Source organism: Heterocephalus glaber, unplaced genomic scaffold (assembly GCF_053883595.1).
Source record: "Heterocephalus glaber isolate CG9 unplaced genomic scaffold, H.glaber_assembly_v1.0 deba00001523, whole genome shotgun sequence".
Taxonomy (NCBI): Eukaryota; Metazoa; Chordata; class Mammalia; order Rodentia; family Bathyergidae; genus Heterocephalus; species Heterocephalus glaber.
The window spans coordinates 19,416,476-19,443,914 of record NW_028258327.1 but is presented as its reverse complement, the minus strand read 5'-3'; the positions used below and the strand labels follow the sequence as shown (position 1 = coordinate 19,443,914).

The following is a 27,439-nucleotide window of genomic DNA, read 5'->3' as shown; positions in this document are numbered from 1 at the left end:
AACCTTTTCAAAATTGACTGAAAACATTTTGACAAATATTTAAAGATCATTATAATGCTTTAAAAATTTATTATTATTATTATTATTATTATTATTATTATTATTATTATTATTATTTGGCGGGGTTGAGACAAGGTCTCACTCTGTAATTCAGACTGGCCTTGAAGTCACTATATAGTTCAGGCTGGCCTGAAACATGTGGCAGTCCTCCTGCCTCAGCCTCCTGAATACTGGGATTAGTTTATTCTTTTTTTTTTTCCTTAAATTCTTTTATTGGTACATTTTAGGTATACAATACATTTACATTTATCATTGGGTTCTTGTACCTGTACATGATGTATCTTGGTTCTTATTTTTTCCCCATTCCCTGTCCTCCCTTCATCCCCTCCACCCTTTCCTATTTACAAAGACTTTGTTTCCATTTTTTCCTTTTCTCACAATTTTTCCTTTCCCTTCTTTCCTTTCCCCTTCCCCTCCCACTTCCCCTACAGCTTATTCTTTTTTCAAATAGAAATTATGTGAGTTTTTACAAGCTATGTTTAAAATCATTTGTCTCTTACGTGGTTCAGAATATCTGTTTGTAAACTATTTAGATTGTATATTTTATGTCTGCTAAATCTCAATTTAATTTACAATTCTGACTAATTTTTTTAATGTATTGCAAAATCATTAAAATATTTAGTGAAATAACAGTACTTGAAAAAGGTGTACCAGCCATTTCTGCTTTATTTTATAACTGCTGGCTTTCTGCATGGTTTTTCCTATGTTGAAAATAAATATATTAATCCAATCTGTCTCTAATTTTCAAATAAAGTCATAAATGCTCTTCTGAGGAAAAAATTAGTTGTTCAGCAATGTTTTAGATTATAAGTCCCAAGTATTTTACCATCAGACTGTGAAGTAAGAATTCAAAGGCATTTTATGTTCTTCATGATAATCTAGAATTTTTATTTGATTCCAGGTAACTTTGGACAATAGACATGATGAAATGTTTTCTCTTGAATAAATAACACTTAAATTACACCAACGAAATAAATATACTGTGAGCTTAATACATTGTAAATATTACAGAAGTACTACTTTGCTCTAGTAATTTAATGACTGAAGCTACATTTAATAACAATCTTACCAGTACTTGTATACAAAGTATTATAGAGATTACTAACAAAGATATTACAGCTGTTGCAAGGATGTTACCAGCTCAACAAACATCTAACAATACAATATTCTTCTAAGAGGAAAAGTAATAATGTTAGATCTACATACAGTAAAGAGTAATGTTTTCCACTTGAAACACTGGAAATAAGAATCTAGGTAATCTGGTATATTAATTCATATTATTACAAGAAAAAGTTTCCTTTCTGGGTGACTCTGATCCCCAGGAGGCCTGGTCCAGTAAGTATACATGAAGAGAGCTGTTAGGATGTCACAGCAATGTAAAGAAACTCTCCTGTCTGAAAATTTCTGATTGGTAATCCACTGCTTAAACATCTGACTTTTAAAAAACCTATTTACATACATTCAACCCAAATCAGTAGAGAGAATGTTTCATCTATATTACAATAGGCATTGTCAACATTTCGTCAGAAGGCCAGTGCAAGACAATTGTGAATAGCCATTGCCCAGCATTTAGGAGATTTTAAAATATCATACAAATATACAGTTAAAGTGTGAGAAATCTAATTTTGTGCATGATATTGATAGTCTCTTTTATGGATATGAAATGGCAAAAAATAATCAACAGGGCAGTAATTAGAGTGCTACTCATCCAGGGCCTGATTCTCATTTGGTGGTTGGGCCTGTTTCCTGCAGTGTGAATTTAGGCAGACAAAATTCCTTGACATTTAATAAGAGACAGACTTGACTCAAACTACCAGGGAGGCTTGAGAATCGTCTCAGTGGCAGGCATGTCTGCAGTGTCTCCCAGATCATGTTTCTCTTACACATATTCAATATGTAATGGAAAATAAGTGATTCTTGGAGGCAGCCTTACTTGTCTAATTGAAACTGTTAGTCTAGGTCTGAATCATTACTCTAAAGAAATTGAGTGGGTTGGGAATTTGGCCCTTTCTGAAGATGAATGATGGCAGAATGCATGGTCAGGAAAAATGTCATCCTCAGAGAAAAAGAAGATAACTGTTGCCAGAGCCTATAAATACTTAAATTTAAATAATATTTAAATTAATGGATCTAGTTAAGGGACTAGTTAATGAATGATGCTAATGAATGGTAATTCTAATGAGTATATTCACTGGAGAGAACATTTTAGTCACTTGGATTAGGAAATGATATGGGAAGTGTCAAAATGAATCCAACTAATTTTAAGTGTTTTTAAATGAAGGTGGCTAACACATATATGATGATATTTCACAGATATTTCTTAGAATATCAGTAAGCACCAAGTTTAGTGCTATCAGCCCCATTGTCCCTTAATTTTTGTATATGATTTAGGTCTTAAAAGCATAATATACTATTAAACCTACATGACATTCACACAAATACAGTTTCAAAAATGAATCCTGGAATTTTTTTATACCTGTAAGAATTTCATCTCCATTAGGTCTTCACAGTTGTGTGAAGAGATTTGGTACTGCCTGGTGAACTTGAAGACATGTGGATTAATATTCAGGATGATGCAAGACAAAAGACTGGCAATTCTTAAATGGAAACTAGAACCTGGCAAGTTTTGTTTGTCAATAATCTTATCTCCTTCTAAAGATTTTTTTCACTCTCCAGCATGCTGAGCCCTCATTCGCATATTACAGAAAGGTAAAGTGAGAGAACCAGCAGACAGTTTCTAACTGTATCCCAGCATGGTCCACAGACAACATTCCATCTTAGACCATCAATTGCCCCATCAGACTGCTTGGGTATCACCAGAGCAAAAAATGACAAGATAGATGCTAGCTTTGCACTTCTTTTCATGATATGCGGCCCCAGGACCCTATAGGACCCACTCTTTATCAGTATAAGGAGGAAAGATTGTTTGTAAGTGAAATTTGACAGGGTCAAGTGGCTCCTTAAGCACTTCCTTCCCTACTGAAAAGGGGCCTAATTCAGAGCACTTATGATACCATTAAGGAATGTGAGACTGTGGCATCCAAAGAAAGAAAGCCATCTTCGTCCTTATGAAGGGCATCTGAACAAAGCACAGCTCACACATCCCAAGTGTGCCGTGCCAGCTCTTTGTTACCTGTATCACTCACTTCTTGATTCAGCCTCCTCAGCCACATGATGTAGACGTGGTAGTCCTGTTTCAGCATGGTGTGTATAATGTTACTAAAACTGGGATCATGCTACCTACATAGGCAATTGAAAAATGCTACTGTTTGGGGTTTTTTAAACTATTTTCCTTTAGTGATTTACTTCTCCATAAACTTGATGGACACTAGGTGCTCAGAAACCAAAACACTCTTATTTTTCCACAACACTATAAATACAAATGTTTACTTGAATGACTGCCATTGATTATTCCTTACTAAACACTGGTCTTATGTAATACCTAAAGGCTAATGTATTAATACTTGGCCCAATCTCTTAAAGGGGACAATGCTTTATAATCAGAATTTTTGTCAACAAGACTTCTGGAAGAACTCAATTTTAGAAACTGCATTCATGTGCAAGTGTGCAGCAAGTAGTACAGTTTACACTTGGTCACAGTTTTCTTTATGACATTGCAGTAACAGTTACAAGATAGAAAACATACACATATACACATTTATATTCACACTCACACACAATATAACTTTACTGATCGAGACAATACTTTTTTCAATTAAAAAAATGAGAACTGTTGTTTGGCCACCAGGCATGAAATCTACTTAAACCTGGAATATAAGAATGCAATACTCTTCAAGAAAAACAGCAACTGCACAGTGATAACAATATACATTAAGATTGACACATGCTGTTTTAAGAGGTCCAGTAATAGCTAGCGACTAAAGAAAGTCAGAGATGTCAGCCTAAAAAAGTCAATATGCTTTCTCGTTTCCATTCTGATTACAATCCATTACCCAATAGAACAGCTATGGTGCAGAAGATGATAAATGTCCTCTTATGAAAATAAAGGGCTTAACAAATGTTTAAGTGTCAATGAATTCTGCTCAATACTTTGATAGTCTTCAAATTCTTCTTGTTGTTTTATCAGAAAAATAAACCTTTATAGTTATTTCAGTGTCAAATTAAGATGGAGATATTTGAAGAAATATTAAGGTTTCTAAAATATCATGGACAATATTTTTAAAAAGTGGTCTCACTGGCATATATCCACTGCTGTGTTCCATTGTTCCCATAAAAGTCTACCTTTCAGTTTTGCTAAACCAGACAAATGTAAGTAACACATAGTAAACACTGATACACAACTCACAGGACACAATACATTTTACAAAATATTTCTAGTACTCTAGTTTAGTACTATAACTGTTGTAAAAATGGACATCTCTGATACTATGGACAAATACATGTCACATAAGAATGAAAGTTGTGATTACAAAGGCATTACTCATTTGATGGCATTTTTCTATGGGTACTTGGACTTCAAATTGTGTAGCCAAAGGTTTCCCTCCTATTTCACTGAGACTCTGAAGAACTATCCAGTCACTTAAGCAGCAAGCTTTCTTCCCTGTAAACCCCTGGAGAATGGAGTTTGAGTACCTAAACGATTGAAATGTCAGTGAACTGATAAATGATCATGGTGACAATCACCTTTTCACTGAGCATGGTAAACTTAAAAAAATATAACCGATGAGACGACAGACTCTTCTAGATTTTGAGCTTAAAAAAAAATGAATTTCTTTTCCTGTGCTTCCAGGGAGGCATCAGGCTCACAGAGCCTCGGCAGACGTGTCTGTGGATACAGACATGGTCACCTTGGCAATCTTGACTGTGCTTTTGATGCAGCTTTCCGCAGCCCTGTGAACACTGGCTGTGTTGTTTGCATGCTTGTGCAGGCAGTCTGAGTCCCCCATGCTGTTATCCAGAGGCTGCGCAGTGCCTTCACACGAGGGGAACATGCTCCGGAAAGCATGTCTCAGGTCCTTGCTCCTCAGAGCATAGATGATGGGGTTCACGGTGGAGTTCAGCAGGCAGAGCATACTGCAGAAGGCAAACACCGTCTTAATGAGCTTGTTCATCTTCCCAAAAACATCATATACCATGATTGCAAGCAGAGGGCCCCAGCAGATGATCAGGACCACCAGGATCAGGACCAGGGTCTTGGCCAGCCTAATGTCCATGCGGGCTTGGTCCGGCCGGGTCACCTGTACCTTGCCATCCTCCGATGTGTGGATGATGATGCTCTTCTGAGTTCCACGCTGAATCATGCGGACGGCGTGGCTGTGAGCCTTCCAGAGAATGTACATATACGCATACACGATGAACAACAGCAGGACGCTGGTGACCCCAATCCAGAACATCAGATAGGTTTCGTCAATGAGCGGGAAAATATCTGAGCAGACAGACTGCAGTTTCTTGCAGTTCCAGCCCAGGAGAGGCAGCACGGCAATTACAATAGCTATGGTCCACATCAAGCAAAAGGCCACGACAGCCTTGGGCCTAGTAACGATCCTCTTGTAGGCCAGGGGCCTGTGTATAGATATGTACCTGTCAATGGCTGTGAGGAACAGGCTGCCCACAGAGGCTGTGAAGGAAGCTGTGACCCCACCCAGTTTGAACAGAAACACATTGGGACTATCTTTGCGGTGGAACACGTGGAAGTCAACGAAACTATAGACAAAAATGACACTCCCTAGGAGATCTGCCACTGCCAGGCTGCCGATGAAGTGGTAGGAAGGCCTGCATCGGAGGCTGCGGGAGTGGAGGATGACGCAGAGGACCAGCAGGTTCTCCAGAACTGTGAAAGTGCCCAGTGTGAGTGAAAGCACAGCGATGGCCAGCTGCTGGCTGGGGTTCAGGATCATGAAGCACTCCATATCCATGAAGTTCTCCCCACACTGGATGTTCTCATCGTTCTCCTTGTAGGATGACAGAGACTTGTTGTAGAATTCTGTAAGGTTCCCTGGGTCTGCCGGGACCAACTGGGCATTTTCTCCTGCAGTCATCTTTTCTTGGAAGGGACTGCCCCTATAGGAAGTTAAAGGAAATTTCTGTGGCAAGTACCCTAATTTGGATGCCATGTCGCCTTTGATGTCTTCATACTGGATGTCATTTGAGCCCACATAGAGGAGGTCTGTGGTGATGGTTCGGAAGGTGGTGTCTGCAAGGCCATCTAGGATCGACTTCATAACCTCAGTCTTCAATTAGGTCAGATTCAAAATAACTGAGAAAGAGATGGCAGGAGGGAGTCCTAACAGGAGGGAAAACAGATAAGCTGAATGGTGAAAAAACAGGAGGATAATGAAAATAAACACTGTAAACATTATAAAAAAACAACATCATGGTATTCCGTTCCTGTTTCTCAACACAGGTCAACTCCTTACAGATTCAGTCAACATAATTAGTCAGTCACTAAGTTAGAAGAGAGTCCTCCAAAGACAGGGGATGGAATGGCACCCACCAGAGACAAATGACTTTCATTACTTAAACTCTTTGGATTGGAGTGACTGCAACAGTCCTGAATGAACGCCGAGGGTCAAACAGGACAAGCAACATGCACTTCACAGGGAGTATTTACCACTTGGCTTCTGCCACCACACACACCATCCTGAATTGATGGGGCTGGGGAAGGCAACCATGTATCCCATGATCTCTCTTCTGGAAGGCTACCTCATCAGACAGGTAAGTCTAAACCTATGAGACAACCAAAGAATAGTAGAGTGTAGAATAAGAGTTGAGCTGTGGAGTTTGTGTACTAACTATAAAGAAGGAGAATGCTGAGAACCAGATGCAGCTCAAAGCATGGGATGATCTGTTCTACCCAGGAGCAAGTTTTCTCACCCAGGGAAGAGGAGGTTTGGACCAAGCTGTGGAAGACCAAGATCTTTAACAACAGGAAGAGTAATAATGGAGGATACCTTCTGACAGTATTTGTTATAGCACAAGCATACCAGTGACACAAGCGTAACAGAGGACAGGAGACAGACCTGATGGTTCCTAAGCCTTTCCGAGTAGATGGCACTGGAAATCAGGATAACTCAGAGGAGGGAGCCAAATTTCAAGGGTTTTTCAACTCTAAGCTAAGCAATTTGGCATTGTTTCAAAATCAACAGCCAGAGAACTGATCTCACCGTTTATGAATGTTTGTTTAAAAAGTAGCTGTTCATCTCATTTTCTTTTTTGCTAAGTTGCCCAAGCTGCCCTCAAACTTGTGATCTTCTTGCCTCAGGCTACTGAGTAGCTAGATACAGGCATGTGCTACTTCAGCAGGCTAGTCATCTCTTTAGCTTATAAAAACATTGTAAGTACAGACTGATAGACCTATACTAGTTAAAGTAATTATAAAAGCCAATATTTTATTGTCATTTGTTGTTTCTAAACATAACATACTATACTGCAGGGAGTGGAGCAGACTGCCAACATCTTGAAACAAATAAAAAATCCTGGGTTTTCTTGCTAAAATATATAGATCCAAAGTATCTGAATAATTCATTTATTAATATATTATACATTTGACAAATTATGGAGCACCTCCTATGTACCAAGCACTAATGCATTAGATACCAGTGTCTTGACAGCATCAAGAAGGAATCCCTGTTGCTAGGAAGTATAAAGTTTAGCAGAGGAGACACACAACTGGCTCATTAATTATGAGCAGGCATGGTGTGGTATGAGCTACACTTGGGGACCACAAGATACCTTGGAGCACCCAGTCCAGGTGAAGGAGCCTTCCCCAAGGAAAGGATGGTAATACCAAGAAATGTGTAGGACTCACATGGATGGGGACAAGACCCAGAGTCAAAGAAAGGATTTTTACAGTAATTACTAAGTGTCACGATGTTTTAAAAAATAGTAAATTAGAATAGGCACAAATGACTAACTGTGGCCTATCACCTGACATTTTGCCACCTCCAAGTCCAAGCAACATCACTGCTCATCAAATTAGGACACTTGCTTTCTGACCAGCTTTCCTGCCCTTCTCTAGTCCTTGTCCTTTTGATCACTATTCAGAGCCGTTGGCATATCTTCACAAATGTACGGCTCAGTATGTGACTCTCTTGTTTTAACCTCTCTGTCCTAAAGATGAAACATGAACTCTTACACAGTTTCCCTTTCAGGCTCCTGCTCTCTAAGCTATGTGTTTCAGTCAAGCTGAGCTTTCAGATTCTGACCCTCACTCTCTTGTCCCTAATCCTCCCCACACGCCATTTGCCCAGAACATAAAACTCTCCACTTCCCACCTCCACCTATAAGAATGAAGACCTAGAAAAATCTTCCCAAGAACTATCTCTCCAGGTCTCTTCTTACTACCCCGGCCTCACACTTGGGCTGTACCAGATAGACTCTAGTCCAACAAACACAGCAATCAATTGCTTCTCAGCTCAGTGGCTTTGATCCCACTGTGCCTACACTATTCTGCCCAAACACTCTTTCTGTCCCTCTGCCTGGTTAACTCCCCCAACAGTTCAATGGCACTATGTCCCCTAACTCCCCTCTTTCCTGTTTTAATGAAGTAACTTCTTTAGGACTCCTAGAATAATTCAAATAGAGTTCTAAGATTTACTAAATTTTCCAGTGTTTCTCTGGGTTTGCATCTGTTCTGCCCCTTCCTCCCACCTACCAGAAAGGACCTTATTGGGGACCTTATTTATCTTAGTATTTAACTCCTAGCATTTAGTATAACTCCTGGGATGTAGGGGGGCATAAATAAGTTTGAAGAAAATATATATTTCTATATATATGATATATATATATATCTCCAAAACAGTTCTTTTCTACCCAAGGTTGGGGGAGGCACTCTTGCAAACATGAGAAATAAGGAATCATGTTACTTGAATCAAGGTTTCTAGCCCAAGGAGCTGCTCAATCCATTTGTGCTATAAAAACACTCTACAGGTAAGGTTATTAGCATTCTAAATGAGGCTGCCTACATACTTACCTAGACTAAGTACTCAAGAATGAGCTGTATGACAGAGGCAACTATGTCCAGAGAGAGGCCAAGAAAATACTGGCCCCATCATACTAAACAGTGAACAGAGCAAGCCCTCAGCACAGGTGACAAGTAAGCCAAAAGGCTCCCTCAGCCCTTCCATGGTCCTGTAGCCCTGTGTGTAATCAGTGCAGTCTGATTTGACTGCAGCATGGTGGGAATGCCTGGCTAAGTACCCTGAACTCTCTATTGGTTAACTCTTGTCATCACTCAGGAAACTGAGCTTGTCTCCAGTCTGGGTTTTGGAGCCAGTTTTGCATGCAGTCCCTGCATTATTATAGAACAAGGTACGTGGGAGTAGCCAACTACCTGCCCAGAGGCAAGAGTGCCTGGTACAGACCGAAGAGGCACCCAGTGTGGTTAGAGTCTAGTTAGTGGCTTTGGCCAGGTGTAAAACTAGTTTCTGAGGGCTATAAAAATAAAGAACCAAAGGCCAACAGAAAGCTGGCTGACCAGGGCTGTCTGGTTCCTTCACCAAACATCTCTCCTGAGTCCTTAACCTCAGTCTGGTTCCAACTAGCTCTCAAATATCCTTGAGCTATTAAACTGTCTCTCACATTCTCATATCTTCAAGAACATGCCCTGCTGGATGTGAGGGCAATCTGGCTGCGACATCTATCACCCCATTGATCACCAGGGTTGATTTGGCTGATCTGGCTGGCTAGGAGGGTGTCCTCTTCCTCTCTCACTGCTCCATGTGTGTCCCTCTCAGAGCTACACAGCTGGTCAGAGGACAACCACCCCAATAGCGAAGGACCATTTCCTCAATAAAAGGTATATGAATAGCTGTGCTCCCCTGCTAGAACCTGCAAACAGGCTCTCAAAAACACACCTCACATGCCCCAGCACTGGGCTGTTTCTCAGGTCAACTCTGCTTGTTCACTGTAAACTTGTTTGTTAACTCTATTCATATACAAAAGCCTTCATCCACAAAGGGACACAGAAGCCACCGTGTGTTTGAATGTGGTTCCCTACGTGATCCTGGCAATTCCTCAAATCCATACTTACACAGCTTCCTGGCCCCAGGAGAGGACCTCCTGCTCTTTAAATATACCATCACTTCTGCACCATCCTCTTACCCGCTTGTCCCTTCCTCTGAACACTCATTCCCTGTTAAATTTATCTTTCCATTCCCAGCACTGGGAAGGCTAAGACAGGAGGATCACTGTGAGTTTGAAGACAGCTTGGACTACAGACCATAGTGAGTTCAAGACCAGCCTGAACTACATAGTGAGGCCCTGTCTCAAACAGCAAAACGAAACAAAACAACTGTCTTTCCAGGTCTGTGTCAACGCTACGTCCTTGAGAACTTCCTGAACAGCTCTTGCCAGCAGTTCTAGTTCCTCTAATTCATCCCTCTGTCATGTGTTTAAACACACATCATGTGTTTGCATATTTATTTCTATAATGAGAGTGTAGTTTTCAAACACAATGCTGTCTTTTGTTTCTTAGTGGTTTACCAGCCTGGAAGTAGGAGAGGAGGGAGCTAAGGGGCCCATGGAAATGTTCATCTGAACCTAATAAAATCATGTAGTTCCCGGAGCACTGCCAGGGCCTCTACCTTTAATTCATCTTCCCTGGAGTGACTAATTCTTCATACATCCCAGGTAGGGACTCATTTTAAAATTTTCATTTTATATAATTATACTAGATATAAGGGATTCAACATTCAAAAGGTAAAGATGGAAATACAGTGAAAATTCAATCCCTCATCCTTGTATTTTAGACACAGTTTTCTCAGAGATAAGAAGTTTATTACTCCTTCTAGAGAAATTCCATACTTAGTCAAGCAAATGTATCTGTATATATTTCCCCACCTCTTTACTTTCTTTTTAGAAAACAGTAACATACTATACATACTGTTCCACACCTGGCTTTCCACTTAGAAAGTACGCAATTTAGACAATGCTGTATTAGTATACAAAGCATCCCTCCTCATTTAGCAGCTGCCCTAAGGATCTGTTAGATGATTGTGACCAGCTTCTATTCATGGGAAGTTTGAGGTGTTTATCTTCATTTGTTTTTAAGAATAATGCTACAATAAATGAACTCCACCTACCATTTTTCACATTTCTTATGGTATTGTGAGTAATCTTTCTAGTCATTTAAGCGCTTACCTTGGACTTACTGTGATGCCTCCTCCTTCTAGGACTCTACAATCAGGTGTACCACTTAAGTCTTGCTGATTTTCTCCTTGTAAGGATATATAGAGAGAGTTTATTATGGGCAGGAGGCATTCTGAACCATTTACATGTATCAATTTGGTTATTCTTACAATGGCCCTATGGGGTGCCGTTATTATCCCCATTTTTACATGAAAAGCACAAATAGGGTAAGTAATTTTCTATTAGTGTATCTAATAGATGATAGAGCTGGTTCTTAGCCCAATGTTAACCCAATTAGTAAGACCAGTATCTACTACATTGGTCAGTACAGGTGTAGAGCTCCTGTCCTTAACCTTTATGATACACTACTGTATCTCTCTAAGCTAAGACAGGCATATGACTACATCTCTGTTTCCTTTACTGATTCCAATCAGCCAAAGCACTAGCCAGTGGAGAGAACCTTGCATTAGGAGTCAGCAGACCAGATTAGTGTCAGACTGTACTTGAACAAGCAGTTATTCTTTGATGATGATGATGATGATGATGATGATGATAACACTTAAATCACAAAATTGTCCTGAAGATTAAATGAAAATGCATGGAAAGCACTTAGCATAGTGCATGGCATAAAAGTCTTCAATAAATATTAATTATCATTTTAGTTAGTATTAATGGCTCTTTGCCATATATTATATGCCAATTATACTTCAGTATGTAAGATATATTAAATATTATAACATGTACTAATTATATCTCAAGAATATACATTACCTTAATTAGATAATAGGCTGCTTATTTTTTGTCTCAGCATTTAAACCACGAAGCAAATAAAATATGAATATATGGGGGGTGTTCACTGAATGTGTATTATATTCAGGAATTGAGAAACTTTCCGTTTATCTTATTATTAAACTGTCAGTAGTAACTTTACCAGGTGCTTATTTATAAGGTCCATTTCACAGATGAAATAGAGGCCAGATTCTAAGTAAATTACCCAGAACACAAAGAGTTTGCAGATGAATTCATGTTTCTCAGATTCTAAAGTCTCTGTGTTAGGCTTTATGCGCTGTGTTAAGGATTAATAGTAACTATATTAAAGCCATTTTGCATCTTATATTCAAATCTTCCAGGCTCTTAAAATTGTAAATATAGGCATTTTGCCAATAGCAATTAACACTACTTCCTACTAAATCATTATTTCCTATCCCAGCCCATCTAGGTAAATCTGCCTACTGGCATGGCCCCAAGAATTAAAATTTTAGTCAGTATTTGGTATAGCTATGGAACTTTTGTAGTGAAGACAAATGATCACAGACCTTATTTCAGTAGCACAAAACATGTGTCCTGTGATTTACTCCATAGTAAGATCACCACATATGTGACACAATTTCCCATTTTAATGCAATCAAGCACTTTCATTACAATAAACCAGCTTGTTAAAAATCTAAGCCAGGGTATGGTATAGTTATGAGGTATAGAGTACTTTCTGTCCAATACAAGCCAACTTTAATTAAAGAACACAGTTTTTAAAAACACAGATTTTGTGTCGCTCAAGTATCTTAGTAATGTCAAAACACCACTGTGCACAGGCTATTTTAGCAGTTAATGGGTTCATGGCAGGAAAACTATTCTCTGTATTTTAGTAATTCTTTCCTTTATTTCTACATTTAGATTATTATGGTAATTTTCACCTTATTATTTTTTGCATTGAGAGTTTTCTTTGAGAGTTCATTAGTAATATACTTAGGCTTTGGGAGACGTAGCTGCCATTAATTTTGTTTTTGTTTGCTACTGGGGAAATCATAATTGGAAATTTGTAGCAAGATGTGTAGATGCACCTATTAAAGAAGCAGTTAGTTTTTTATTACAATTATGGTAAAAGAATGATTAGATGACATTTAAGATTTTTTTAGAATTATGCTTTTTAAAATATAACCAATACTCTAACAATTTAAGCTATAAATCATGGCTTTATAGTAGTAATAAAATATTTCCATGTATTAAATCTATTATTGTAGAAAAAGCCTTTCAGTTTTCAAATAACATTACCTGATCTTTTTGTCCATTTCTATATAGTCATGCCTCCCTCCTTCAAAAAATGCATATTATCAAGTAGCAGGCTGTGATACCATCAAAGGAATTTTCTGGGTATGACAATAGCATAGACTTTAAAAATATTTTTCCAGATTATAAATTTTTATTTCTATAACCATTAAGAGTATAAAATATTCATATTTTTTATTAGGCTGAACATGGAGTAAGCCCTAAAAACAAGACTTCAAATAGAGCTATTTCTACATCACTTTAATTTACAGTAGTTATTGTAGTTTTCACTGTCCTATTGAAGACCTTCTTTATTTGACAGGGACATTTTAATATTTAGGACTTTATCTCTGCTGCATCTGGAGTCAAACCATTATGGTTCTAGCCCACGTAGCATCTCCGGGGAAACAGGTAGTAGGCTGGTATTTACTATCTGCAGAATGTTATGTCTAAGAAAGCAGAAAACCTTCTAGAAGTATCAGAAGAACTAGTGCTTCTTAATACAGGTTTATAGTGGCCCACCATACTCCTTTAATATTTTAAGTTTATGAATGCTTTAAGAAGACAATGCCAAGCTCATGTTGTCTGTACTGACAGGGGTCTTGGATACCAAATGAGGAGTTCCAGGTTCTTGCTTTACCCTGCTGTTTTCCCTTCATTTTTGATTCCATATTCTGCTTGACTGCCTCCTAACATCTTTGTAAAGGGCTCAAGAGAATGAAGGTCTCACTGGATACATTTGTTATTTTCCATTCATTTCTGGGAACAAATCTGGTTCCCACTAATTTGATCAAGAAAAATACCTTGCTAATGTATTTCTCTAAAGTTAGTAGGAAAAATTTTAGTTGATTCTTGTAACTACATTATGTCCAAGTCTTGTCCACAATAGACATGGCCAGTCTCATGGACTGACATAACATGCTAAATGATGCTTCTGTGTCAGCTGAATGAGCAGTGAGTATTTTTTCTATCATCTTCTACAGCAAAGTAAAATAAAGTATTGACTTAATTATTCTGATAATTCAGGCAAAATACATAATACTTCTTCCTCGTATTAATGTCAGCTCCTTTTCCTATATATGAAAGAAAATTTCATTATTCTTGTAATGCTTGGTTGGCTCTCAAAGCTTCAGCTGTTCATATATTTTGTAATAAAAAATGGAAGTTGTTATTAAATGTGCTGTTTGGTTAGGTCTGTGCTTTATTTTCCATAAAAATATACCAACTAATAGGAACTAAAGACATGAAAACATTTGCAAGGCTATATTTATTTTCTTTTTCTTTTTTTTTTTTGAGTCAGGGTCTCACTATACAGTTCAGGCTGACCTTGAACTCACTGTGTAGTCCAGGCTGGCCTCAAACTCGAGGCAATCCTCCTACCTCACCCTCCCGGTGCTGGGATTATAGGCATGTGCCACAACACGTGGCTTTTATTTTCAAATTTAATGTAAAATATGCCTTATTAGTCAAAATTTAAAGCAACGGTGGTGAACCTATGGCACACATGCCACAATAGGCTGTTTGTATCATTAAAAGTCTAAAAGGCTTACCATCACTGATTTAAAGGTTTGTTAAAACTTAATTTCAGAGCTCAAGAAATTAATGCCTTGAAATTACACGGGCTTAGGCACTATTTTGTGATGATTTTATAAGAAAAAGTGAGTTAATAATACAAGTTAAATGATTTGGTGACTTTTATAACAAATTTCATCTACCATTTAATTTTGCTCTGCTATTTAGATGTTTCCTCCTACTAAACACCTTGACCTTTTCCTTGAGAGAGACAGCTTTGCCACATAGTCTGTAAAACAGTAATTATCACAACATTCCCCAACCAAAAACATGCAGAGTTTTCATTCAATGAAAGGCATGATCATATATACAATAATCTATAAGATGATCTTTATTTTGCATACAAGATTTCATTAAAAGTAGAAATCAATATTTTATTCTGGCCCATAAAATATGTAGCGCCAAGTACACAGGTTCTTCTTTTTACAGTTCATTACCAAGAACTCTACAACAGGTAACAGTATGCTACATGATGTCTAATCGTGTGACATAACTTTCAGTTTCTTCTCCCTTCATCCATTGAAAAATGTATTTTCACTTTGAATCTATAAGCACCCAAATTAAATCTAACTAAAAGCCAGGACTTGTTTCTCCAGCTTGAAATCTGAGATGTGGATTAAAAAATGTACACTAAAGAAAATCTCAATTTCCAAATATTTTCATCTAAGAAACACCTGAATGTTTATGTTATGGGCATTGTGCTAAGTGTATACATTATTTTCTTTAATACTATTTATATGAAGTAGCTGTTATTACAATCTTCATTCTGCACACAAGAAAGTTAAAGGCTTACAAGGGTAAAAATGCTTTGCCTAAGGTATCCAACTACAGGGGCAGAGCTGGAACTTCATTACAGGTATGGATAATTCAGCCTCTGCTTGTCACCTTGAGGTCCAGGAAAGATTGTTAATAAGACACCTTTCTTTCATTTCTAGGGAGCACAAAGGGTTAGTTTTGGGAAAAGGAGGTCATAAACAGTACGTGATAATGGTGAACAACTAAAATCTGAAAGGATGATTCATTGATAGCAAAAATGTTGCCCATAGAACCTGCAAAGAATCTTTGCCCCATGGTGTTTAGGGACAAAGTATGACAATTAAGTAAACTCTTAAGTTGTAAGTCTGGATTAGCTCCTTATTTGCAGTAGTTGTTGGCAAATGAATGAAATCTAAGTTAATTTTGCCACTTTTTTAAAATTGGGAAAGGTGTTTTTCATTTTGCTCTTTGCTTCACTAGACAATTACAGGAATCATAGGTGGTAATAACACCTTTCCACAACACCAGTGAGACATGAAGAGAGCACCTTCTTTAGGTCAGAATGAGACAGAATGGCTGTTAATAAACAAAAGCCTGAAACTTCCATTCCCTGCATGGAGAAATTAAAATTCATTCATCACCCAAGTTCCCATCACGAGTGGAAAAAATTCTTTGTGATCAATTCTGACTTGGAACCAAAGTAGATAAGCTATATAAAGCTTAACTGAACACTAACACATGAGTGCTAAGACTCCCAGTACCCAATGGGTACAAAGCTGTGCTACCACAGCAACACTGCTGATAGAGAATTATAGGTTTCCAGATGTTGTATTTAACACATTTTTTACTAAGCATGACCTCTGTGCCTAGCACTAGGTATTATATTTGAAGCCATGAACATTTCTGTGATATATTCTTCCTGAAGTACTTACATATTTCAAATCTCTGTTAATAGATATGGGTTGGGTAAATATATGCATGGGAAATGATTCTTTATTCCATTTTACCCCTTCAAATAAAGTCCACACATCTGTTTACGTCTCCCGTAGATGAAAGAAGAGAATATGAAAACTTGTTACAGGAGTATTTTAATCATCAGAGTATGACGCTGTGAGGATTTTCCCCCAGAGAGGTAATGGGCAATAATGAGCCATCTATAGCAGTTTCTCTTATGTCTAAACCCTCTGGATCAGTGGTGGCAAACCCAGAGCACACATGCCACAGTGGGCTGTTTGTATCACTGAAAGCTCTAAAAGGTTTGCCATCACTGCTCTAGACCATGACCACTTTGAGAACTGGGTCCCATCTTATGGGCCCTGTAGGACATCTGTTTGGCACTTAGTAAGTATTCTTTTACTAAATGAATATTGACATGTGTCAGCAACATGGCAGATCCAATTTAACAGGATGGCTTTTAAGTGCAGATAGATTTCCTTGAAATAAAGCCAGATAATTATTAAAACTGAGTGTTGGTCTCATACAAACATTCATCTGAAACAGTGCCTAAATGTCAAAAATTATATGTATCAACAATGATTTACCCCAGCTATCTTTTCTATTGATACCAAATACAGGTCATATTGATGAGAAGTAGAAGTTGTAGGCAAAGATCAGCTATTTACTTTTCATTCTGATCTTTGTTCACTCTGGGTATACACTATGAACCATGACAATTAGCTATTATATAGCTATTTATTATACTATTATATAGTGACATATAAAGAGATCTTTGTGACATGAACAACCTTGAAAGAATCCTAACTACACAATGTTGACAGACCTTTAAAGACAATATATAAAGTTACTATTACAATGGACTTTTTCATCCCCCAAATGCATACTGTGCATTGATCTTTCCTAAATGGGTTTCTCCATTTGCAAGTGTGTTTTCAAAACAACTCAAGAAAAGTTATGTGAAAATTCAACCACTAGATGGAGTGGCTTTTATAAGCCCTCAGGAATCAATTTGTTATTCTATTCACTGAACACAGTTCTCACTTTGGTTGAGCAACTTCTCCTCCTGCTATAACATTTTATAAATTTTACAACTGAATTAATTAAAATATAAGTAAGAAAATATGTCATGGAGGGTTAAAATGTGTTATTATGACTGCCTACAAAGCTAACTTTTTAATTACTTTTCTGAGGAAAAGGGGCATTGAAAAAATTTAGTATATTGATAAAATTAATTGTGAATATTTGAAAATTTGCCTCAAGAAAGTAATTAAGAATGAGGAAAGAAAAGTAGTTGTGCTGAAAACAAATGTGTTTATGCTAAGAGATGCTAAAAGTAACGGGAGCTCTCAGGAGCCCAAAATCAATTCTAATAACAAACTCAACTAATTTCCATTTCATGAAATATTTGACTTTCTGATTTCCAAATAGGAAATTACCAACACAGGTCATAATTCTGTGATGAAAAATTATACAAAATTATTTTCTATTATTATGGGAACTAAAATGGACTATTTCACAAGCAAAGTGAATACTGGTTTAAACATTCATACAAATTAAGGACACAGTTACTGTCTAATTCAACTTTCTTCCCATCTATCTCTCCTGAGATAAACTTAATAAGTTTTTATTATTGTTTTAAATCCAGGGTTTTCCTTTAAATATTATTTTTAAATCTAGGTTCTTTTGTATCACCTGCTTTAGCTGAAATGTTTAGCAAATGTTCAGTGTATACTAACAATGAAAGACATAAGTAGAAAATATGCTTTCAAGATGGAAATTATTATACACCCACAACTGTGGAAGGACTGGGTTCCAGTAGCAATACAAAATATACTTTGGAAACATAATTGTGATCTAGAAGTACGCATGCAAATTGGATGCAAGTGTAGAATTTTTATGCCACTGAAACAGTGAGGTTGTTCTATTATACTCGTTTAATGTTTCCTATGTTGTGTGATACAATTTTGAGATTCTGAAAGAGTGACATGAAAATAATGAACTAAGAAATAAGGTGAGTGCAAATGGGCTGGAAACTCTAGAGCACATTTTAGAAAATAGACCGAGAAGTCACATAGTGGTTGTTAAGTGCATGCAGGGTTAGCACAGGTCAGTGGCTCTCAAAAAGTGGGTTCCCAACTGGCAGCACCATTATCATGGGAAAACATGAGAAATGCACCTTCCCAGGCTCCAGCTCAGACCCATGGAATCAGAAATGCTAGAACTGGGGCATATCAACGTTTTTCACAGGGACTCCAGGAGATTCTAACACATTCTGAAGTTTAAGAACTACCATCAAAGATTATGAAGACCCAGGAGAAAGACTAAACAGATTGTAAGAGTAGAATTAGCCTTTAAGAATTGAGGTTGGATAGAAAGAAAATATTATATTCTGTGAGTAGAAGTTTTTAGAATACTGAAATGGATTGCTAAGAAAGCCTGCTCATGGTAAAGTAGCCTCCTACAGATCTTTAAAACCAGGGTATTTCTATTTGACTGGAATAGAAGAGTGTAGTGTAGCCTGAAAATAAGGATAAGAAGTAGGGAACCTCTCGAGGTTTTTCATCTACAAGTCAGAGCTTCTCTGAACTTCTTCAGGAAACTTATTGTTATATATTTTGTCCAGTAAAGGAAAGTGGCTTCGAGATGTAATACAAACACATAAATTAAGGAATTCTACATGATTTCCTCCTGATTCTATTTACAAAGTCTCCGCAAAGCTTTATAGAACTGCTAGGCTATTTCTTCCGACACCCCTGGGAAGATGATTACTGATGATTGGTGAGCATAACAGAACAGGAAAAGAGTAAAAGTAATTAACATCTCAGCTTAGCTTTTAAAACTAGAAACATGTTTCTGTTGTTCTTTACCCCCAAACCAAAAAATATCACAGACATGAACCCAGAAAATGACAAACTAAAGTGGAAATTTTGCAGTATTACGAAGCAATACAGAGCCACTGCAAATTCTTACAGAATTAGTCTGGTAATTATACAGTTTACACTGTTCTTAGTTGGCTGGTATCTTTTTAAAATACTTAAAAGTTATAAATATATAGAAATGTGTCTCAAAGTACTTAAATGTATCACATTAGGCAGACTGTATATTCTTTATTTCATAAATAAAATGGATCACAGATTTACTTACCTTAGTTTAGAACTAAAATCTTTCAAATGTTTCCTTTGTTTGTATAAGAATTTAGATATCATTTCCAAACATACTTGTATATTGTGCAGTCTTATTCCCACATATACAGAGATACAGAATTCTTTGGATAGTCTTTTGCTTACTTTAGCTATGTGTTCAATTGTCTAACTTTCCTTTTTCTCTAAATATCTATACTTGTTCATTACTTGTACAAAAACTAGATAAAACATTTTAAAATTCTGATAGCAATGCATTAAAATGAGTGGAAAATTTGGTCCCTCTAATCAGCCACCATGGAATAAAGCAAAATATTCTGATCATAGCAGCATGAAAGTAAGTCTCTTTTATAAAGAAGATATAAATTTAACTTTAACAACAAAGCCATACTGCCTACATAATTTTTGGAGATAAATGATATTGATTTACTTGTTATACAAATCAATGGTATGAAATCATCTAGTACCAATATCCATAGATTTATTTAAAATGAAAATTTTAAATTTTTAAAAGAGTAATAGAATTTATCAATAGCGTGAATGTAACACTTTTTAAACTTAACTTGCAGAACTCATATTGATTCCAATGTTCTTTTCTAAAGTTGTGATCTAAAAGAAAGGATGAAGAAATAAGGAAGGAAAGGGGGAGAGCCTCTCATTTAAACATAAACCTTGAAAACTTGATTTCCTAATTATATTGTATTTTAATTATATTTAAATATACTATAGACATATGCAGTTTGTGAAAGCATTTGTCAGTATATTAAACCACCACAACAGATTGCCTGGCACATCTTTGAAAAGTGCCTCTGCTTTTCTTTAAAAAGCAATAGCATGGAATTTGCTAGTAGGAAAAAATAGATATTACATTATCAAATTTAGGAAACTACACTGCACTTTACCTTCTGAAGTTAAAAAAATTAAAAATGCTATTCAAACTTGATAACGGGAGTTCAGAGTCAAGCCTAGGATACCAAACCTCTTTTCAAAGAATTGAAACTCTAAACAATTAAGATCCAAATAAGAATGTAAAACCAAGACATTAAATAACACAATACTGTAGTCTTAGGGAAAAATTATTTGCCATATGGGTTAGAAAAACGAAACTTAGATCCCTTCATGCCTTCAAAAAATGTAAAATCTACTATAGGACACTTACTAAAAATTACAGAATATAATCTAGTAGCATAATGGGTTGAAGAGTTGACTAAAAAACAATGATTCTTATCTAATCAGTCTCAACTCACTTACTCAAAAACAAAAGAAAACAAAACAAAGACAGCAAAACTTTGACAGCTTTACTGAAATACAGGTGTGAAAATTTCTCCAGCTAAGGCCAAAACAGAATTCATAGTATTCCCAGAACAACTGTGATGAATCTGGCGGCCCATTTGGTCAGTTTTGGAAAATAAACAGTTCTTCCCTCAAAAACCCATAGAAACTTAAGTACAAACCTCAAGAGTTCCATGGTCACTAAATTATTGAATTATCCTCTTCAAGTGAATTAGAGACTACCCAAGCATTATTCATTAGTAATCTATATGATAAATACTTCAAATATATGAAAAATACCAATAAAACGAAATCAGTAATATATTTGTACATGCAACTAACTGTTTTAGAAAAACTATTACAATGGAATGCACTTTATTTCATTATTAGGCACCCTATTCAGTAAAGAAATATGATTTAGGAATGATTTCAATAAATATTTTATGTTAAGAATTAGAGGGCCAGAGATTTAGCTCAGTGGTTCCACCGCCTGCCTTGCAAGGGCAAGGTCCCGAGTTCAATCCCCAATACCAAGAAAAAAAAAAAAGAATTAGAGGTAATCACACTACACTGATTACTTTATGGAATGGTTTTGACTTATTCTTGATATGTCATAAACATACCTATTATCCATGTGGGGAAGTTTGACGCAGAAGTTCATTTAACATCAACTGAAGAGTAGTAACAAGAATAAATGGAGATTGCTAAAAACAACCCTCTACCCCCCCTTTCCTACAGTTTTAAAATCCTTGTGATAGCATTATAATGTGTTATATATAAAACAAATATATCTTATAATGCATTCTGTGGTATAGTAATAATCTATATTTTCTTCCAACTACTGTTTTAATTTCTAAAACTAATAAAAATTAGCAAGATTGTTAACAGCTATCTTAAACCTATCAATGTTTGTGATAAAATTAAAATCCAATGTGGTGATGCTCATCCTGACATATTTGCAAGATTCTTAGAACACATGGGACTGGAATGGGTTTCTACCTATCCTGGAAAACAAGAACACCCTTGTTTTGATTCAAGGTGACTACTTCCTTTTGCTTTGCACTTTCAGTGTCCATCTGTATATTGTGGACTTAGACATATTCCTAAATTTATAGCATTTACTTAAAATCAGAATAATATGTTCAAATATATTAAAAGACAATATATTTAAATTTTTAGTTTGGTCATGATCTATATCTATGAAAAGTTTATTTATTCATGTGTGCTTATTTATCCAGCTGTTTCAAATTATTCAGTATACAATTTGATAGTAGAAATATTCTGGATGACATTTATAGTTTCTTTCAGTCCAGAAAATATTTTGGAAAAATATGAGTTGATTTATTTTATAAGATAAATCCAATCTCATCTAAGAATATATAAATATGTGAATTAAATGATTATCAAAGAAACAGTAATTTGGTGGTAAAGGGGTGAGCCTCTAACTCTGCAAAAACAGCACTCATGCAGTTACAATATAAAGTTAACATTTTTATGAGAACAGGATTAGAAAAGAACTGGATATTCTGGGGCAGGAGGAACATGAAGTTAAAATTTTTATATAAAATACATGTTATTTTTTATCTCCTCTTATTCTTTATATTCTCTATCAATCTTCTAGTCAATATGGAAAAAAACCCAGCAGAACTGGCTATTTCTATAAATGCAGATATGCAATATGTATACCTGGCCCCAGCACAGTTTTTCAAACAATGTTGAGTCTAGGTTCAGAGTCAAAAGCAAAATTATAAATAATTTAAACCCAAAGGCTGGTTTCACTCTATTTGTCAGTTCAATTAGAAAATGATGAATACAAAAATAGAAAAGACAGACTTACACTGGGGGAGACATGGCATCCTTTTTAGCAGAGAATGCAAGCTCTCATCTGTGTTCTTTATGCAACTGAGCTAACATAATTACCCCAAGAATAACAGGCAACAACCTAAAGGACAGGCTCCATCTTGCTAACCAAATTCAAGAAGCTACAACCAAATCTTATTTTATTAATTATGTCTTGTTACGTATTTCTAAATTCAATTTGTTACTTTTTATGTACTTATTTTTTTTCTTACAGCATCCCTGGATAGCTAGTTATGGGAAATAATCGCTTTCCTTATTAGGCCAAGTGTTTTCTGGGAAGAAACATTGGTAAGCATGGTGAACTCTAAACTGCTATTAGAAGTTCTGTGTCACAACAGTTTATTCTTACACAGCAAAGTATTTCAATTCCAATTCTAATCTCAAAAACTAATATGCAAGACAACGACGGAGCCTGTCTAAATTTCCTAGTGGTTAATGTTAATTCTAAGTCAAAGCAAAGAAGAATGTCATGTGGTTGTTTTGAAAGAATATCTCAGGCTTTGCCTTAGTAATTAATAAGCTGACACTGCATACTAAACACTTATCAACGGAATCAATGGAGCTGCTTCCTTCTTCAGAAAATAGGTAAATCGATTCAAAGAGTTTGCTTTAGGAATAGAATGTAATATGCCACAAATATAGTGGTTCTTTTGGAAGATTTCATTCCTAGCAGCTCCGTCTTGGTAACATTTAACAATTTCACTATTTTAACATTTTGAAATGCCAAAAAGAACACACTGATCCTGCAGCTTATTAGAGAAGAGCAATCTCACAGGCAAGGCATAGAGGAACACAGTCCACTGGGAAAAGGGTAACAGAAAAAGACAGAAAACAGTGGATTACAAACAAAGCCAAGTACTACTACAATGTGAGATCTGATTTTCACTTGAATTTAAAACTTTATATACTAAATTAAATGTCACCCATTATTAAGGTTCTAATCACAGCACTTATTTATAGATAGATAGATAGATAGATAGATAGATAGATAGATAGATAGATAGATGCTATTAAAATTCAGGGGTATAAATGTCTAATTTGTCTTCCTAACAAGGAGAATCCAAGCATTACTTTTATTTTTGAAAGGCCAAATCTGAACATTTCCACCATGTGACATTATTTTCCCCTCATGTGGGCTTGGGAACACAACGAGACCTCTTTTCATTAGACTTGATACATACCTCAGCTAAGAGCACTCCTGGCCCGGAATGGGAGACATCTTTGAAACAAAAAGAGTCTGCTTATATTAAGTTTTCCTAATAACCTAAAATGCATTAGTTTTTAAACAGCATGTTCAACATCAAGCCTCTTGTCCAACTAAAGGAACTGCTATTGTGACTACAAATAACTGCCTTCAGCACACAGTGTTTAGTATCCTGGAGATGCATATATTCTGTTCATGTATGGATATACTCAGAAAATCATCTGTCTCATTTAAGAAACTATACATGGCCTTTTATTTTTATAAAACTGCTCTTAACTGAGTTAGAGCATGGGGGAGGGGAAAGAAGTACCAGGGAAAAAAGGACAGAGAAAAATCAAACAGTGTATCTTCCCTCACAAACTGACAGGAGGGTGGGATTAGAAAAGCAACACTTTAAATCAGATAAAGTCCTATGGGAACCTTAAAGGTTGGCTGCTCTGAGCTTCTCGATTTTCTGCAAAATAGATTGATGTCAGTAGTGAGCCCACGGATACTCAATGTCCACTGAGTTTCTTCTAAGAAATTGCATTTGCACAATTGTTCAAAAGATATTAACATACTAATAAAAATGAGAAGTTATGTGACCTATAGAGGTATCCTTTAACACCTTTAAAGCCAGCAAATCTGCTCTAATCTCTTATTGGATTAAATGCTCAAGAAGGCTTAATGTGCCAAGAAATAAACAAAGCCAAGATTAGTTCTTATTTGGAAGAAAATAAAAAAGATGAGAGACAATATGATTAATAGACTGCTAAATTTTTCCTCATCCATTCAATTTAAAACCTTAAAGAGATAAATGATCTATTAAAATCAGAAACATACACATTGCTTTTAAACTTTCAAATGACCAAAGCACAGCTTTTCCTGTCTATCACAGCAAACATTTGCATACCAGAGGTGATCCATTTGTGATTTGTGAGTATTATCAAGAGATGTCTTTTAAAACTCCAACATCAACTTTATTCACCTAATGGCTAGCTTTGAGTTAAATGGTTCTATCAGTATTCAAATGTAGGTATTAAATACTATGAACATTTGTTTTCCTTCTAAGAGAAGTGGCTTCTGCAGCTTTCTTTTTCTATATCATAAGTTTATTATTTGATATACATTTCTTTACATGACATTTAATATTTTATTTTAAACGGTTTCTAGGTTTGATGTAGAGATTGATGTATTTCTCTAGGAAGCCTTACTTGCTGATACGGTTTATAGACATTAAACATCAACTCGAGCACCTGTTTTTCAAACATGCACAATTACACATTTTCTACAAACAGACGTCAGTGCATACAGACAGCCAGGCACACACATTCAATAAATAGTAAATGGTAGAAACCTCCAGAAGTAGCACAGGCAACAGTTAACAGGCTGGGGCTACACAGCTAAGTAAACATCGACGCACGATTCGTTTAACCTGAGTAAGAACTCCAGGAAGGACACTTGGGGTTCCCACTGGTCAGTACCCGAGGGGGCGGGAGGCAGAAAAAGTATTTCCAAATGCAACTCTGCCAGGTCTTACCCTTTGCATCCCCCGGTCCTCGGGGCAGAAGCTCCCTTGTCACCTCTGGCCCAGCTCGGGGGCTGGTTCTCCGCTAGAACGAAAGGTCCCCCCAGATTCTGCGGAGAGCTCTGCAGGGAGCCGAGGCGCCCCGCCTGGGCCAGGGGAAGGCACCGGTGCCGCGGGAGCCAAGAAGAGGCGGAGGCAGAAAAGAAGTACAGAAGGAAGGGGCAGCTGAGGGTGTAGCAGGGGGGACGCGGGGAGGCGTCGCCGGCGCGGGACGCGGGCGAGGCGAGGAGAGGCGAGGCGGGGCGGGCGGGGCGGGGCGGGGCGGGGCGGGGTGGAGCGGGGTGTGCCTCCGGCGGTCGGTCAATAAGTCAGTCGGTCCGCCCGCTGGCGTCCCTGCCTCCAGCGCCCACCCGCGACAGCGACGAGGACTGGCGCCCCGTGCGCCCCGGACGCTGGCGAGCCTCGCCCCTTCCCGGGGCTCTGCACTGGGGCCTCCCGCTCGCCCCGCCTGGCCACCCAGGGGCCGCAGGTCTCCGCCAGCCTGGGCGTCTGTCGCCTCGCCCGGCTCGCGCGGTCCCTGCCTCTCTCTCTCTGCTCGCGCTGTCTCTGGCTCCCTCTCGCTCCAGTCCCATTTATGAAGCGTGGTCCCATCACGTGTTAATGAGCCTTTGTCCTGCCCTGGCAGCGGCGGCGGCACAGACTCCTCCGAGGGACCTGCGCGGGGAGGGACTGGCGCGCGTCGCCCTGGACTCCAAACTTTGCTGCTGCGGGCGCCCGCCGCGGCGCTGGTCCTGGGGCCAGAGGGGACGAGCCTCTCCGCCCCGCACCATCTACTTCTCGTCCTCCTCCTCCTCGTCCTCCGCTGTCGCAGCGCTCCCGGGGGACCCCGCGGCCATGACCCCGCTCTGCTCCCGGATACCCTCACACCCTGGCAGGGCCAAAAGGGGGCTCGAGTCTGCGCCGCCCCCGACCCTAGGGCCATTAATCACGCGCGCCCGAGCTGCGCGCAGCACCAACACCTTGCGCGGAGGTCACGTCTGGGGCAGCAGTCTGAGCCGGAAGGGGAAGGGGAGCAAAAGGGGAGAACCCCAGACACGCCGGGCCTCGGGGTGCGGCCTGGCGCCCCTTCCTTTACTCCAGGCCGCCCCCGCGACGGGCAACAGAGGACCAGGCCCAGGGGCGAGCGAATCCCTGGGACCGCGCCGCGCAGCCCCCAGCCTCTTGCTACCTGGCTACGGCCACCTGTCCTCCGCCTTCGGGGCTCCGCCCGGCTCCAGGCTGGGCTCCTCGTGTAGCCCCGCCGCCCCCGCCCTGCGCGACCACTCGAGCTCGTCCCACCCTCCAGTCTCCGGCTGCAAACAGTTGGGTTCCGTAGGAGGCTGCCTCCGCGCCGCCCTGCCCGCACGCCCCCTCCCCAGCTACCCCGGGGCCCTGCGCCTCGCACCTTCGCACGGGGGGAGGGCGCCTCCCTGCAGGGCCGGGCGGGGGGAGCCCCGGGTTGGGGGCGGCAGCCACTGGCGCCTAGGGATGCGCGGTGCGCCCGGCGGCCGCGGCAGGAATTAGGGGACATGCTCGTTAATTGGTTCCACTATAAGTGGCCGTCTGCCTCTCGTGTGCACGGATCAAACCTTAATTGGTCTTAATATTATCACGGTGAATTGCGGACCTCCAAACCCCAGCCGCGGCCTTGGCGGAGAAGACTCTTCTCCTCCCTCTCTCCCCGGCCGGGACCTGGTTGTGGCTGCGGCTGCGGCTGGTGGTCAAGCTTATTTGGATCGCCTTATTTCTTGAGTTGAGTGGGGAGAGGACCGCGTGGTTTCCACGTGATGAAGCCATGTCACATCGTCCCCAGGGGCCCCCGCCATGGGCACTTGCTCATTCCCAGCCCTCCACTTCGTGATCGCCTAGGCTTTCAATTTAGACACCTGGCTGGCTTCCCACGAAGTCAAGCCCAGACATCATCCCGAACAGCCCTTTTTT

General features: G+C 38.7%; 1 protein-coding gene across 4 annotated transcripts; it reads right to left on the bottom strand.

The window, feature by feature from the left end:
* Window positions 1–917: 917 nt before the first annotated feature.
* On the bottom strand, window positions 918–26,783 carry Cnr1 (cannabinoid receptor 1). 4 transcript variants are annotated; one of them, XM_004860223.4, is made up of 3 exons: window positions 25,472–26,067; window positions 11,161–11,236; window positions 918–6,304 (listed from the first exon to the last, which is right to left on the bottom strand). In XM_004860223.4, exon 3 carries the CDS (start codon window positions 6,240–6,242, stop codon window positions 4,824–4,826), a length of 1,419 nt encoding a protein of 472 aa, XP_004860280.1. In that variant the 5' UTR covers window positions 6,243–6,304; window positions 11,161–11,236; window positions 25,472–26,067; the 3' UTR covers window positions 918–4,823. The 4 variants fall into 4 exon arrangements, with proteins under 4 accessions (XP_004860280.1, XP_021096407.1, XP_004860283.1 ...); XM_021240748.2 differs by lacking the exon at window positions 25,472–26,067 and adding an exon at window positions 6,632–6,747; XM_004860226.4 differs by lacking the exons at window positions 11,161–11,236; window positions 25,472–26,067 and adding an exon at window positions 26,688–26,783.
* Window positions 26,784–27,439: the final 656 nt, after the last annotated feature.

Coding starts and splice junctions, on each gene's coding strand:
- Cnr1 (XM_004860226.4), bottom strand. CDS start 6,242: ATGAAGTCGATCCTAGATGGCCTTGCAGACACCACCTTCCGAACCATC.